This window comes from Canis lupus, chromosome 14, assembly GCF_003254725.2.
Source record: "Canis lupus dingo isolate Sandy chromosome 14, ASM325472v2, whole genome shotgun sequence".
Classification (NCBI taxonomy): Eukaryota; Metazoa; Chordata; class Mammalia; order Carnivora; family Canidae; genus Canis; species Canis lupus.
Window position 1 is genome coordinate 43,354,973 of NC_064256.1, and position 15,178 is coordinate 43,370,150.

The window sequence follows — 15,178 nt, forward strand, 5'->3', positions numbered from 1 at the left end:
GCACTTGGCGGGATGAGCACTGGGTGTTATACTATATGTTGGAAAATTGAACTCCAATAAAAAATATATATATATGAAAAAAAAGGAACTTGTTTTAAGAGGTTTTAGAAATGGCAGATAGTAGATTGTGGGCTGCTTATATTACAGAGGAGGGCAATTGAAGCAGAGAAACTAATAACTTGGCCCAGGGGATATGGCTGGTAGGTGGTGATGTAGGAATTTGGATGGAGGCCTGGCCCTGGAGCTACAGGTCCACTGCTCCTGGAGCAGAGCACGCTGTCTGCAAGGGCTGCGGGAGAAGGGCTGAGGCCGGCGCCTGGGGCTTATGCAGGTGGAGCACAGTGAAAGCAGCTCAGATCTGGTGGCCCAGGAGGACCTTCTCAGACAATAGGTAGGATGTTCAGAAGAGCTGGGGGATGGATGGGGGAAGACGTTCCTGGGGGAGTGGACATCATGGGCACATGCCTGTGGGGGGATAGAGTTTTTTCCCACCTCCCTTGAAGGGGATCCTTACTGGGCTTTTGCTTGGCCCTTTCAGGATTCCGTCCGCAGACGCTCCCTGAAGCGGTCCCCGGCCGTGAGCAGCAGGACCCAGGCACCCGACTCCGAGAGCCGGAAAGTGCTCGAGCTCTCTGCCCATGCCCCAGCCTGTCCCACCACCCAGGACGGCCTGGCTTCCAGCCCTGGCTCCCCTTCCAGGAGCCCTCTCGGTGAGCTGACTGCAGAAAAGCAGAGAACCACACCCGGCAGCCCCCGCCACTTGTCCTGCAAAGGGCTGCTGCGGAGGGGAAGCGGCAGATGGCAAGAGCTCGAGGAAGATGGCCCAGCTGTGGACAGCGGCCCAGAGGCCAACAGGACGCCGTTGAAATTCTCCTTGCCAGGTGGGAGTGCCAGGATGACCCAGGAGAGGCTGGAAAGAACATTCACAAGGCAGGAGAGCCAGCCCCTGCCCCTCAGGTGAGCATGCTGTGCTGAGGCCATGGCTTTCTTAAAGATCCGCCCAGTCCTCCGTGGCTCCTTGGGCTCTCAGAGTCAGCCTCTGAAGTGGACAAGGTGGGTATGGCCTCTCCACCAGGGAGCAAGCAGCCCAGAGTACACCCATGCGGGAAGCTTCGGGGTAGGTTTCCTTGGTCCTTTTTTCTCCTCAAAGTCAAGAAAGCTTTAGCAGATGGTTCCCATGGTTTCCAGGCTGACCCATAGCAACGTGGCCAGGCCATGGCATGCAAGAAGTGTTTCTTGGGGAGGCCCCAGATTTGGCAATGGAGCAGCGCCCACAGGCCCCTTCTGGGGCATCTCTTTTTTTTTTACTGCATCCCTCTTTTTTTTTTTTTTTTTAATTTTTATTTATTTATGATAGTCACAGAGAGAGAGAGAGAGGCAGAGACACAGGCAGAGGGAGAAGCAGGCTCCATGCACCGGGAGCCTGACGTGGGATTCGATCCTGGGTCTCCAGGATCGCGCCCTGGGCCAAAGGCAGGCGCCAAACCGCTGCGCCACCCAGGGATCCCTGCATCCCTCTTTATTCCTTTTATTCCTTTACAGTTGACCTTGATCAGTCTTACATTGACTGATTTTTAAATGTTAAACCAACCTTACATTCCTGGAATCAATCTTACTTGGGTATGATATATTATCTTTTTACATATTGTTTGATTCAATTAATATTTTTACGTAAGGGTTTGTACGTAAATACAATTTGGAATTGTCTCTAAATTCGTGAAGGTGATCGGCTGGCAAATTTCTTGCAAGAGCCTCATGAGATTCTGGTATCTAGGATATGCTAGCAGGGGTAGTCCTTCTTTCTCTTCTCTTGACTAGTGAGGTACTTAGGTGCGGGTGGTACATGGCAAGCTAAGTAGATACAGTCTGTGAACTCCATTCGTGACCCTAGGGAAGCTGGGCCTACTCTGCTCAGCACATTTTGTGGCTAGGGTATCTGATGCATATACACATAGAATTTTTCTGTCCTCGGGATGGATAGATTTTTTTCTATCGTTGTGAAATCTGTCTTCATCTCTAGTAATGCTTACTGACTTCATGTCTGTTTAGGTAGAGTGACCTCAGCCTTCCTTTGATTCTAGTGTATCTGGGGGTTATCTGTTTTCATCTTTTTACTCTCATCCATTCCATAGCCTTCTACTTAGGGGTTGCAGCCAAAAGCCTGTGGGGTTTGCCAGGATCCTTCTTTCTTTTTAAAAATTTATAATTTATTTAAGCTGAAAAAAATCCATATATACATGTACACAAAATCCCATCTCATCCATTTCTCCCTCAGTCGTCTTGTATAATACCTTTTACAGCTAGCTACAGATTTCCCTCTGAGCAATGCTTTGTATCCTGTGAATCGTATGTTATGTATTCATATGATTTAGTTTAAATATTTTCTAATTCTCATTGTGATGTCTTCTTTTGCCCCATGGGTTATTTAGACATGTTATTGACCAGAGCAAACATCTGGGGTGCTTTTCTGGCTTTTGCTTTTGATTCCTGGCTTATTTTCCCTTCATCCATAAACATTCTGTATGATTTCAATCTTTTGATATTTGTTGATATTTCTTTACAGTCCGCTATATATTTCCTATCAGATAATTTTTATTTTAGTTGGAATAATTATTGCATTTACATTTTCTTTTTGTGTTTGTCAGGATGAAAAGATCCACCTCTGTTTTTCTCCATAGAGTGAGACAGTTTTCCCAGCACCATCCACAATCTGTTCTTCAACCCAGTGGTTTTTTGAAGCCACCTTTATTCTTTCCTAGGTTCCCATTTCGACATGGGTCTGTCTTTGAGCTCTCTATTGTGTTGTCTTTTGTCTTTTTAAAAAACTGAAACCACGTAATCACAGCTTTTGTTACTATGGTTTTGTAGTTATAGCTTAGTATCTTGGTAGGGCCAGTCCCCCTTCTTTTCCTTTGTGTTAGCACTGATGTAGTTACTTATGGATCTTCACTCTTTCTACAGGCCCTTTTTCCTATTACCCAACATTTGTAGCTTATTCCCACAAGAGGGAGAACTGGCTTGTTCCCCTGATGTAAAGGCCCGGCTTCCAAATCATCTTGTGACTGTCTCTTTCTTGTCTCTCAGATGTTCTGGACTCAGAGTGATTTTCTCTGACCAACTTCACCTCCGCCCCCACATCTCCAGCCTGTTTTGTTGTCCTCACAGGACCTATCATTACCTGAAATCATTTTACATATCCATTGTTTGTCTCCCTCACAATAGAAAATAAATTTCATGAGAACAGGGACTTTAGGGACGTCTGGGTGGCTCAGTGGTTTAGCGCCGCCTTTAGCTCAGGGCGTGATCCTGGGGTCCCGGGATCAAGTCCCACATCAGGCTCCCTGCATGGAGCCTGCCTCTCCTTCTGCCTGTGTCTCTGCTTCTCCCCCTCTCTCTGTGTCTCTCATGAAAAAATAAATAAAATCTTAAAAAAGAAAAGAGAGAGAGAACAGGGACCTTTATATTCCCTGCCCCTATACTAGTATTTGGTACACAGAAGGCACTCAATGAATATTTAATACTATTACTACTACCACCCACAGCAATAACAAGATCAATAAACTTCTGATATTGACCTACTTTGTGAAAGACACTGTTCTAAGTGTTTTAGGTTAATTCACTCTTTTACTTCTCATAAAATTCTATGAGGGATATACTATTATACTTCCCATTTTACAGATGAGGAAACTCACTCAGAGAAGGTCTTTTACTTGTCCACGTTTATATACCTAGTAAGAGGCAGAACAGGGATATGAACCCAGGCAGCGAGCTCCAGAGTCTGGTGAATACAAGAATGAATGGTTTCACCTCTCTTCCTGAATAGAAGTCCTTTCCATGGCCTTTAGGTGGTGACTGGTGTCCGTTTGCACACCCCCAGTGATGGGGAACTCCCTGCAGCGCTTCTGCATGATTCTGACTGCTAGAAAAGTCTTCCTCACATGGAGTTAAAATCTGCCTGCTGTCGTTTGACTCAGCAGACCTTGTTTTGCCCTCCAGTGCCATGCCTGTGTGCGCTGAGAACCGTGCCTCAAACCTAACGGAGTGGAAGCATTCTCAGGGGGAGAAATAGGAGTGGCTGGTGTATCAGGAGCCCTGGGTTCTAGCCCTCCCTTGGCCTGGCTGACCTGGCCAGTCATTTGTTTCTGACTTCATTGTCTCTGACTGTAAAATGTGGCCCCTGGGTAAATGGTTTCCGGGTTTTCCGCTGGCTTGTGCATTTTGCTGGCCTATGATTCTTCCGGAGTTATTCTGGGCCTTCTGCTTCAATTGTCAGATATTTATTGAGGACCTACTGGTTACAGCGCACTTAGGAGGTATGGCGCATGGGCTCTGGAATTGCATGGATTCCAGGCTGGATTCCAGGCTGGACTGGCAAACCAGTTCTGCCCCTGAGAACCCCTGGGGCCTTGGAGTGGTTATCAAACTCTTGAAAGATGGTATGAATTTTGTCTTACAGGAAGCAGGTAAAAGTGTATTCACAGCCCCTCCCCCCAATACTAAGCGAAGTATATAATTAGGGGTATTTAACCCATGTTTAGTAGTGTTGACCCTTACACTGATCTGTCAGAAAACATTTTGGGGGCTTTGTTGTTTGCCTACCACTTACCGTCCATTTGCTGGTCACTCTGCTAGGTACTTGTATATATTGGTCAGTTTGCTCTTTCTAATAATCCACTGAGATGAATATTATTATTTTTTTTCCTTTTGTGTTCTTGTTAAAAAGTATTCTTCTCCTGAGTTCTGAACAAATTGACAAATCAAACAAAGGGTATCCAGGTAGACCTGGATATTGTAGATAGACCTCATATGTTTCTGTGATTGACAAGGGGAAGATAGAAGACACAGCAAATCATAATCATGAGGTCTGATGGGCCCGGCACTAGACCGACTTCCTCACCTCGTGTCAGGCCCAGAGCAGGTCAGCTCACACGGCCATATGGTGGGAAGGGCCACCCCAGGAAAGCAGCTCCCTCTTAGGAGTGAAAGGGTACAACTGAGCTTCATGCCCTCTCTTCTTTCTTTCAGTCAGATAAGTCACGCTTCCTCCCTCAGGATGCAGTGCATAGAGGAGAGGAGAGTAAAGGTCTACAGGCGGGTAGACTAGTAGAGCTCCCTCCAAACTCCCAGAAGATGCTGGGAGCTGAGAATGAGGATCTTGCTAGCACTTATTATCCCTATGTTACAGATGAGAAAACTAAGGCCAGAGAATTTAAGGAACCTGTCAAGGTTCTGGGTGGAAGTAGATCCCAGGGCTCATAGTTTGGTGGATGGAATATGGGTTGGCTTTCAGCTGTCTCTTGTCCCCTCAGCTAGGCATCTTTGTGCAGTGCACATAACTGTATGCAGCACCTTTGATTTAAAACCAGGGCCAGAGTAATCTCCCTGCCCTTCCCAACCTCCCCACCATCAGTCCTGCCCACCCGCATCCCCCTCCCCATTTATGTCATTCAATTCTGTAAAGGTGGATGTGAGTCCTAGTATGTATCAGATCCTGTGAGCTCTTCAAGGTGGAGAGACGTGTGCATGTGCAATCATTTTAAAGCGTGACAAAGGACAGTGAGGCAATAGCAGAGCTGGCTTGTATGTGTAGAACTGTCCCAGCACTCAAACCTAACAGGGGTGAGGGAAGGTGGCTACTTGGAGCCTTCTCTGGGCCTTGCAACATCGGGCTCAGAGGTGGCCCTGGAAGTCACAGCCAGGGGCAGAGGCAGGGGGAGGTGGTGTGCTCCAGGCTGACGTTGCCCTAGAATTCAAGCCTAGGATGGAGGCTCAGTTGCATGTAATTACTGGGGGTGCTTTTAGGAGAAAGGCAGTGGGGGAAGCAGGACAGGGCAGGGGAAGGTCTCAGCCAGGATGTGGGGCCTCAGTCTGATCCCACAGGGAGATGAGAGTGTGACTTGACCCACAGCTGTCCCCACCATTAAGCTAGTAGAGAGTTTTTTACCCCTTGTCAGTTATTGACTCAGGGTTGCCCATCCTGGGATGGGGTGGGCAGTGTGCCACCTCCTAGGTGAATCTGACAGAGGGGATTCCGTGGAGAGGGACACAGCTGTGAGCCGTTAGTAGCCAACATGGACAGCAGCTGAGATGGGCATGCTGAGGCCAGGGGACCTGGGTGGGGCACCAGGGTCTTCCCTGTCATTCTTATGGCTCCTTGTATACTTGCCCAGACCCCAGAGTTTTGATAGACTAGTGGCAGAGCCTGTTCACGGCCATCACCTCTGGGATGCCCTGGTGAGGCAAGCCAGGCAGACAGACCCTAGAGGGGAGACTGGCACGAAGCCCGATTCAGGCCTGCAGGCAGCCCCTCCCATCCCGATGTCACAGCCCCCCCCCACCCCCCACCCAGGGAAGAGTGCCATTCACACCATCCTGGGCTTTGGGGCTGGTAATGTCCTGCTGTGTCGGCCAGACAGGAGGTGCCTCTTGAGTGCCCTTTGGGGTCCAACTCATCACTAGGGATGCAGAAGGGGGAGATGGCTCCCTGCCTCAGAAGCCCATGCTCGGGTCCAACTCTCCATACTCAGGTGCTAGATTGCAGCGCTGTCAGAGGAGTGGAAGACCTGAGTGGTTAGGGAGTGCTGTTGACAGGGCAAGGGGCCCTTGGGCTTGGAGAGGCCTTGTGTCCCTGCAAGGACTTCATGGTGACGTGGTAACATTGGGTGAGGAATGCGATATAACTGCCTTGTTCTGTGACCACCATGGCTCCAGGAGTATCAGTGTCCCTGTCTCCCGAGATTTAGTGCCTACCGTTAGGGCTGCCCTGGCTGATTTTTTGGGGTTTAGCAGAATGGACAGTAGGTGGCGGCAGATCTTCATCAATCCTCAGGGCTCCAGAGACCCTTGCTAGTGATTTCCTTCAGCAGCCACTCACCAGACCCCTTGCGAGGGCTGTGCACTGGGAGGAGAGATGAGTGAATCCTGGTCCCTCCTGGCTGCCCAGCCCCTCCTGGGCTCCTGGTCCTGAGTGGGCCAGCAGGCACACAGATGCCTGGCTGCGTCCTGATAGGGAATGAATAATGCCATCTGGGGCTTGGCAGAGGCTCCTCTGAGGATGTGGTGTTTGTGGTTTATTGACTATTCCCCATACTCGAGCATCCCGAGTCTGACAACATCTGCACCGCATGGGATGAGTAACGGGTGGAATTTCCATTTTAATTTACCTCTGCACATTATTTGGATTTATGTCAGACTCTAAAGGTTTGAAATTAGCTGACTCTTGAAACATGCACAACAGGTAGTTGCTTCCCTGTGTGCCAGCAGCCCCGGGTGAACAGGTGGGCGGCCTGGAGCTCCTGGGCTCATCCAGCTTCACCTTCATGACTGCCTCCAGGGACCTCTCCTCTGTGGTGGGTATGGCTGCCCTGTGCTCAGCTGGTTCTCCCTCTTACCTCTTACCCACGTTTACCCTACGTGTGCCCCCCATCCACGGTGGAATACCAGTTCTGTCTCCTGCATGCAGGCCTCTGCCTAGCGTGTGTGGAGCATAAATATGAGAAACTGCTTCACTGCATGTTACAGGCTACTTGGAGTAAGACGGGGGTATCTGCCCCTACCCTATGTGGTAATTCTAGCTGCTAGGTACCTTTAGCTCTGGAGCACCTGGGGCTCTTCTGTCCAGTGCATCTCCCAGGGCAGAGAGACTTCTCATGACCCAGATTCCCTCTGAGACCCTCAAAGCGTGGCTAAAGAGGTGAGAGTGCATCCACACCTCTCCGTGGAAGCGTGAGTGGTCTCATTTTGTCCATCTCTGGACATCAGAGTGGCAGCTCCGAGATCCTCCTCTGACCACATCTGGGCCTTGCTGCTGCTCTGCCCAAGGCCTGAATCCATAGCACACAGGCTGGAAAGCTGTTCCATGCAGGGGAAGCCACTGCTGCTGGGTGGAAGGAGGCTGTTAAGGCTCAGGGATAACTTTGGGGAGATGATTATCAGCAGGGGAAGTATATGGAGATACTTCTTTCCTGAGTGCCTCCCCCCCGCCCCCCTCACTCCACGGTGCTTATTTGCTGGTCTGCCAGTTAGCTCACTAGACCCTGGCTACCAGAACTGCAAAGAGTGGCCCATCTTGAAGTCAGCAATGGGGCCAGGATGAGAGTGAGCTAGCGAGGCATTTAGGGTATCGAATTTAAGGAGCATGCATTCTCAGGGTAGCTCATCTGTAGTGCAGATGCCTGCATGAACCTGGAATTGAGTGCTTCCTTAAATTTTGCATGCTAGGTTCCTCACATGTCTCACCCTAACCCTTGCCTGGTTCACAGGGTCTATATGCTTCTCTTCTGCTCCTCAGTATCACGGATAACCCTCGATATAGCATAGTGATTTGATAACTCACCTTTACTTCCATGAAGTCTTTGAGGACTTGAGTGGGCTTCCTTCTTCCCTTCCTTCCTCCCTCTCTTCTTTCCTTCTTTCCTTCATTCCTTTCTTTTTTTCCAGCTGTATCCCTGGACCTGGCAATGAATATTGAGCGAATGAAAGCCTGCATATAGCAAAGAGAAAGGAAGGGAAAATTATGCTGATCTGCTTGGGAAAGTGTCATAAAACTTAAACTGATAATTTTCAGTAGAATTGGAACAATTAAAACTTTATCCTCAAGTTCACTTGTGGGTATTCATTTTTTTTATGCATACATTCATTTAACCAACCATTCATCCAACCAACCGACCATCCGTTTAACCAACCAGCCCACCCACCAACCCACCAACCCACCAACCCATGCCACCACAACTATGATGTCCTATATTTAGGTTATTTTGCGTGTTGACTTTTTTTTTAAAGATTTTATTTATTTATTTATTTATTTATTTATTTATTTATTTATTTATTTATTTATTTAAGACACACAGAGAGAGAGAGACAGACAGACAGAGACAGCGACACAGGCACAGGGAGAAGCAGGCCCCATGCAGGGATCCTGATGTGGGACTCGATCCCGGGTCCCCAGGATCACGTCCTGGGCCAAAGGCAGGTGCTAAACCACTGAGCCACCCAGGGATCCCCGCATGTTGACTTCTTTAGGAAGCTTTTCCAGATCTCTTCCCTGTTCTAACACCTGGACATTACTCCCTTCTCATACTTCTCATAGCACATGGCACACTGAAAAGAGCTGACAGGCTTCCTTGTTTCTCCTGCTGGACTGTCAGCTGCCTGAGCATGGGGATTAGTTGTCTGTGACCCTTCATCCCCCAACTTTGCTCAGAATTGTTCCATATTAATGGATGGGCCTGAATTATTGGCTTTGCCTTGAGGAGGGGGAAGTGAAGTGTGAGGTCTTCCCTTCACTCAAGGAACACGCGGGAGAGTGGGATTAGTGATCTTGCAGACAGAAAAGGTCACCTAAAAGTAGCAGGCAGTGTCTGTCCCAGACCAGATGGATGGTGCCCATTCAGGTGCTGCGGGATCTTAGAGGAGGGGGTGCTCCTGGGCTGGGCTTAAAGGGTGAGCAGAGTTGGAATAGCCCAGCTGGAGAATAGCCAAGGGGCTCACTGCTGTGCCTGGACATACTCATTGCTCTTCTCCACTTTCCTCCAAGCTTGAGATTTCTTGAGGAACAGCTTGCTGTTGTCCCTGGGAGTCTCATTCCTAAAAAGCGAAAGTAGCTCTCTTATTTTTCCTCAGCCCTTCTTTTCTGGGGCCTGCATTGGGTTCTGTTGCATTCGCATACATTTTTGGATGATATGCATGTATGGGGGCTTATGGAGAAAAGACCCTAAGCTCATAGCTTTCCTTCAGGATGGGAAGGCACTTTGATTTAGAGAAGAGATGGGCCTCCTTGTTAGCACCCCAAGTATAACTATGACAGGCTGACTGCTGTTGGGACTGGGGCAGAGAGAGCTGATGCCTCTCCCCTGCCAAATCCCTTTCTGTTCTGACAGAGTGGACCTTCCCTCATGACTCCCCAGCCGCTTTTCCCAAGCGGCTGTGGGCAGGAGTACTGCTGTGACTCACTCAGGCTGGTGCCTCCACCGTAGAAAGATGGTCTTTGATCCTGAGTTCTGTCAGGGGCATTTTGGTCAGAGTTCTTCAAATCACAAAGATGACCTGCCAGGGCAGTTTCCTGTATAGCTGGATTCCATGTGTGTGCCTCATTCCAGAAAATTCTACTTTGTTTTCTCTGCTCATTCCATGAGAAGTTACTAAAGCCATGGGATTCCTTCCATTTCCTGTTGAGGCCACTTTTGTAACCATGGGCCCCTCAGAAGTGGAACCTTTTCCCAATAGTGTAAACAGTTTTTGATCTCAATCTAAACACATATTATTTAATTTTATTCAGTTCAACAAAGCATTTATGGAGTGTGTCTTGCTTGTTTGAATGGTGTTGGAGAGAGAGGTGATGGATAGGTTCCTTTCCCACAGAGGCTGAGACGTCCATGCAAATGACTGTCCTACAGGAATAAAAAAAGGCAAGTGACAAGGGGACAAGGGCAGAGAGCCATGGAGGTAGGATCTGGGTTGTCTCAGGGATAATGAAGCTCTTGCTATTTATTGAGTGCTCACATTTGGCAAGTCCCTTGGCAAGAGCTTTGGGTGTATTACCTTATTTAATCCTGACAGCCACACTGGGAGAGTTATTGGCTTCATTTTACAAGTGGGGAAAACAAGGCACAGAGTGACTGAGCAGTCTGAGTTCACACAGACAGTCTGGCTCTAGGGGCCTCAGTCTTAACCACTGTCCTTACGCCCCTATCTTGGGAAGGAGAGGTGCTAGGGAGCTGACACTGGTGAGGACTTAGAGAGTTGGTCTGGCAATTCAGGGAGCAGACCCATCCCAAGCTGAGGGGCAGTGTGAACAAAGGCAAGGAGGTGGGCAAGATGGGGTAGCAAGGACCAGGAGGAGAGGAGACTGGAGGACCGGACTGTGCCTTGAGAGCTGGCCCAAAGAGCAATAGAGGGATAGAAGTTATATGGGGTTGTTTTTAAGGATTTTATTTATTTATTTGACAGAGAAAGCATGAGCAGGGGGAAAAGTGGAAGGAGAGGGAGAAGCGGGCTCCCTACTGAGCAGGGAGCCAAACACAGGCTTGATCCCAGGACCCTAAGGTCATGACCTGAGTTGAAGGCAGATGCTTAACTGACTAAATCACCCAGGCATTCCATGGGTGTTGTACTTTTAAAAAATCAGTTAGAGCTGTACTTCAGGAAGATTAATCCAGAGGCACTATAGGACAGCAGGATGACTGGTTGCAGGAGCTGGACCTAGAAGGCATGGTGGGTTCTGACCTGACTGTACCAGAGGGTCAGGGTGCAGGGCACCTGGGACGAGAACCTATAGGACCTAGCTGTGGGATGAGGAGGGCCAGGAGGCTGGGCATGCAGGTGGCAGAGGTGGAGATCCAAAGGGGAGGCATTGCCTGGGTCACAAGGCGATGAGAGGTTGGATGCTGGACATTTCCAGCTGAGCTTTTGTTTCCACAGTCTGGTGTGGGGCAGAAATGCAGATCCTGGGAAATGTTGATTGAGAGGTATCTGGGAGGTCCTGGCAAAAATTGAAGTCCTTGGAGCGATGGACACCAAATCTTGCAGTGGGAGAGCCATGTGTTTGGTGTGGTAAGGAAAAGCAGTGGTCAGAGCAGAAGGAGGACCAGGGATGTGAGGGAAGAGGGGGTTTCTAGGGAGCAGGAAATTGATAGCTTTGGACCCTTGGGGAGGTTGGGCAGGTCACCAGGTATGATGACGGAAGTAGCTTTGGAGAGAGCTTTTAGCAGGGGACTGGGGGCAGAAGGTCAACTGCAGCGGGGTGAGGAATAATGGGGGTAAAGTCATATGCAGAGAACACAGAGCTTTTTAAAAGTTTAGAGGTGAAGGGAAGCATAGGGACTGGATGGCAGCTCAAGAAGGGGGAGGGTTAGGGAACAAAATTTTTTTCCAGGATGGGAGAGATGTGAGCATGTTTGTAAGCCCAGGGCTGGGCGGCAGCAGCAAAGGAGAAACTGGCCATTCATGGAGACTTCGAGAGGCAGGAAGTGTGTGCTTGGGTGGGGTCTTGGAAGGGCTGCACTGACAGTATCTAGATTCATTTTCGGCCGTGCTCCATAACGGTAATAGATGTTGTAATGATGGGCCTGGGGCATTACCAGTTCTCAAAGTAGCTTTGAAATCCCCAGTGAAAGAGCCAACAGTTCTCAGTAGAGTTTTTGAGTTATTTGAAATTTATTCCAATTAAGCAAAGCTTTCTTAAGTTATTGAGGACTGCTGTTTAGAAAACATGGCATTTTATTGAATTCTAAAACTTTGAAACATGGCTCTCCATCTTTAACAGATTTAACGATTCTCAGTGTGGTGAGATTGAAAGAACCTGAGATTTAGAATTGGACAGATTTGTCATTTACTAACAGGATGACCTTGGACACAATGTTTTTGTACATCTCTTTGTGGCTTAGTTTCTTCATCTAAGAATGGGATGATATGACCTGTCTTTACGAAGATTATTATGAAGATTAAAAGAAATGATGTATGTAAAATATTTGGCCCACAATAGTTAAAAAATACTAGCTTTCTTTCCTACTGTTTTGTTATCCAAAACCCCCTGTTTCTTAAGTGGATGGATATATTCCTGAATAAATGGAAATTTTGAAAGAAAGGTGTGGGAAGTAAGATTAGAACCAGATTATGGGTCTAGAAACATGGTAGGTCTTCAGGGAGCATTTGTGGATTAAATTTGCCTTCCATTAGGCATTGAGGCTGGGCCTCCATTAAAGCTCTAGAGGTTGACACAGATGTACACTCCTGCCTTTCTCTTTTCTAGAAGTTCTTTCTAGGCCACGTGTGGACAGTGGGCTGGCAGGATAAACTACCCTTGCCTGGGCCCCTATGGCTATGGTCGTCCAGCTCAAGGCTTCTGCACTTCGTGAGGGCTTCATGAGATTCCATGAAAGAATAAAGAGACATGGGAAGTCCATGAGAGAAGGATGGCGTTCCTGTCATTGACAGTGTTGCTTCCTTTGGTCCCAGTGTCACTTTGTTCAGCTTTTTTGCCTTCAGATAAGATTTCCTTTGAGAAAAAGAAATCAACCAACCAGAAAAGTCTCTGAATGACCAAACTCTCCGCCATCATCTGAGACTGGAGCCTCTTTTGCAGGGTTTATAATCACTTTCATAATTTAATGTTCATCTCCTCATGAGCAATGGCATACTGAGCATTCACATTCCAGAACTTACTCTCTAGAGGGCAGAAGAACTTATAAGGGCATTTTGACAAGTATCTAGGAAACAATGCTGCATAAGTCAAGGAAATCCATCTGGGTTCTACAACCCAGTGTCTCTCCCACACCCCTGGCCCCGTCCCAGCTTCCTGACAAATTTCAGGTCCCTTTCTAGCCTAGATGTGGATGGACAGGCATCCTTAAAACCTAATACACTCCCAGGAGTATTTTAAAAGCAAAAGAAAGAAGTTGAAAGTATCCATTTTAGATAAAAACCAAAAGTGGAGCTGGCCCATTTAATAAAGACGTTATGACTGATTTACCCATCTCTTTAAAGAAAGTAACTCTAAAAGGTACACTTACCAGATGTAAAGAAAGTAACTCTAAAAGGTACACTTACCAGATGCCAGGACGTGGGAGAGCTAAAACAAGGATTTTTGTTTTAAAAAGTATTGTCATGCAAATAAACCCCACATGGGTTTTGTAGGAGACTGTCCTTGTTCTTAGGAGATACAGGCTGGACTCTTTAGGGATGATGTTATAGTATCTCCAACTCACTTTCAGATGGTTCAGCAAAAACTAAAAACAAAAAACTTGTGTTTCTATGTGTATGTGTGTGTTTGGAGGGAGGAGAAAGTGGGAGGAGAGAGGAAAAGCAAATATGGTAAAATGTTCATCTGTTTCTCTAAGTGAATGGTGTACTGCTGTTCATTGTGTTATTCTTTCAATTTTCCTGTAGGTTCAATATTTTTCCAAAATAAAAATGGGAAAATAACATAGGAAAAATAAGAAAAACAAATAATCCGTAGAATCTATCTTTTCTCTCTCAGTGAAGATCCTAGAGAAGTGTAACAAAGTCACAGTGTGTCAGTGAGGGTTGGGGTCTAGGTGGGGTGACAATGTGAAACATAAGGCTAGCCCAGGAAGCACCTAGGGAACAGCCCAGTGTGCCCAGTGAGTCGTGTGGCAGGCCCGTCCCTATTACATAGGGGCATCCTCAAGCCCTTTGGAACCGTCCCTTGCCTATTAGAGAAGCAGTAGTTCTAACAGACAGTCCAGATGCACAGAGAGCAGACTCTTTCCCGGTGGTGATTCCTGCCCTGTCTCCCCCGAACCATCCTCCCCTCCCCACGCTGCTAGGACTGGAGTCCATACACCCACAGCCTGGCAGTGCAAGCTGGCAGTGTCTTCCCTCTGCCGATCCTCTGGATGTTTTCTCGAAATCTCCAGTCCTTTGATTACACCCACATCGTGAGGTTCAACGTGACATTTCCAACAGGAGACTGCCTGACGTGGGTCCAGCTGCTTCACATGGTTTTTATATTTGTTCTGGAAAAAGCTCCAGCTACCTTTGGTCAAAGCTCTTCCTGTTGGCCGCGTTGCCAGGGCCATTTCTCACCCACACAATCCAGAAGGGGCTGCCATCTGTAGGCCCCTGCACGCCTGCCCCACTGGGGACAGGTAATGGTGGCAGAGGGCTGCAGCCTGGAGCAGCAAGGGCTCTGGAGTGTTTTGGAGAGTCTGTGCTTTCCATCTCATTCTTGTGTTATTTAGATTCAGATCCTTAGAAACCAGGGAAGCCAGAGCCTTGCCAAAGGGCTCTTTTCCGCTTCTGCAGAAGTTTCTCTATTAAGTAGAAGAGAGTGCTTTTAAACTCACATTAATTGGTTACCTCTTAAGGACTTGGGAAGGAATATTTGCCTTGTGCTAAAATTCTAAGTCCCCAGTTTCCTGACATCTGAGTGGGCCCTCAGCACCTCTGCCTCCGGGCTCGTAGAATGTTCCTGCGTGGATTTCCTCCCCACCTTTGAGCAGTGTCCTTGCTCCCCACTAAATACCCCCACCTGCTGGGCTTCCTGCCCAGGGGCCACCTGCGCTCAAAGCAGATAAGCAGAGGGGTAACTCCGGGGAGGGGGGGGCAGTGAGGGACCTACACGCTAGTGGGTACTCAGGGACCCTCACACCCCATTTCAAGTGAAAACAGCTGTCAGAAGAGGCTCCCTGCATAGGGAGGCTGCCTAACTGGCTCAGGG

General features: G+C 48.1%; 1 protein-coding gene across 9 annotated transcripts in view; it reads left to right on the top strand.

Moving 5' to 3' along the window:
- MINDY4 (MINDY lysine 48 deubiquitinase 4) overlaps nt 1-15,178 on the top strand; it is a 104,650-nt gene that overhangs the window by 17,453 nt on the left and 72,019 nt on the right. For all 9 annotated transcript variants that reach the window (XR_003143136.3, XR_003143135.3, XR_004804569.2 and 6 more), the window contains exon 5: nt 539-957. Coding sequence is in view for 6 of the 9 variants with exons in the window: in XM_025464530.3 (XP_025320315.3) it covers nt 539-957 (419 nt within the window). In the remaining 3 variants the exon portion in view is untranslated. The remainder of the gene's footprint in view (nt 1-538; nt 958-15,178) is intronic.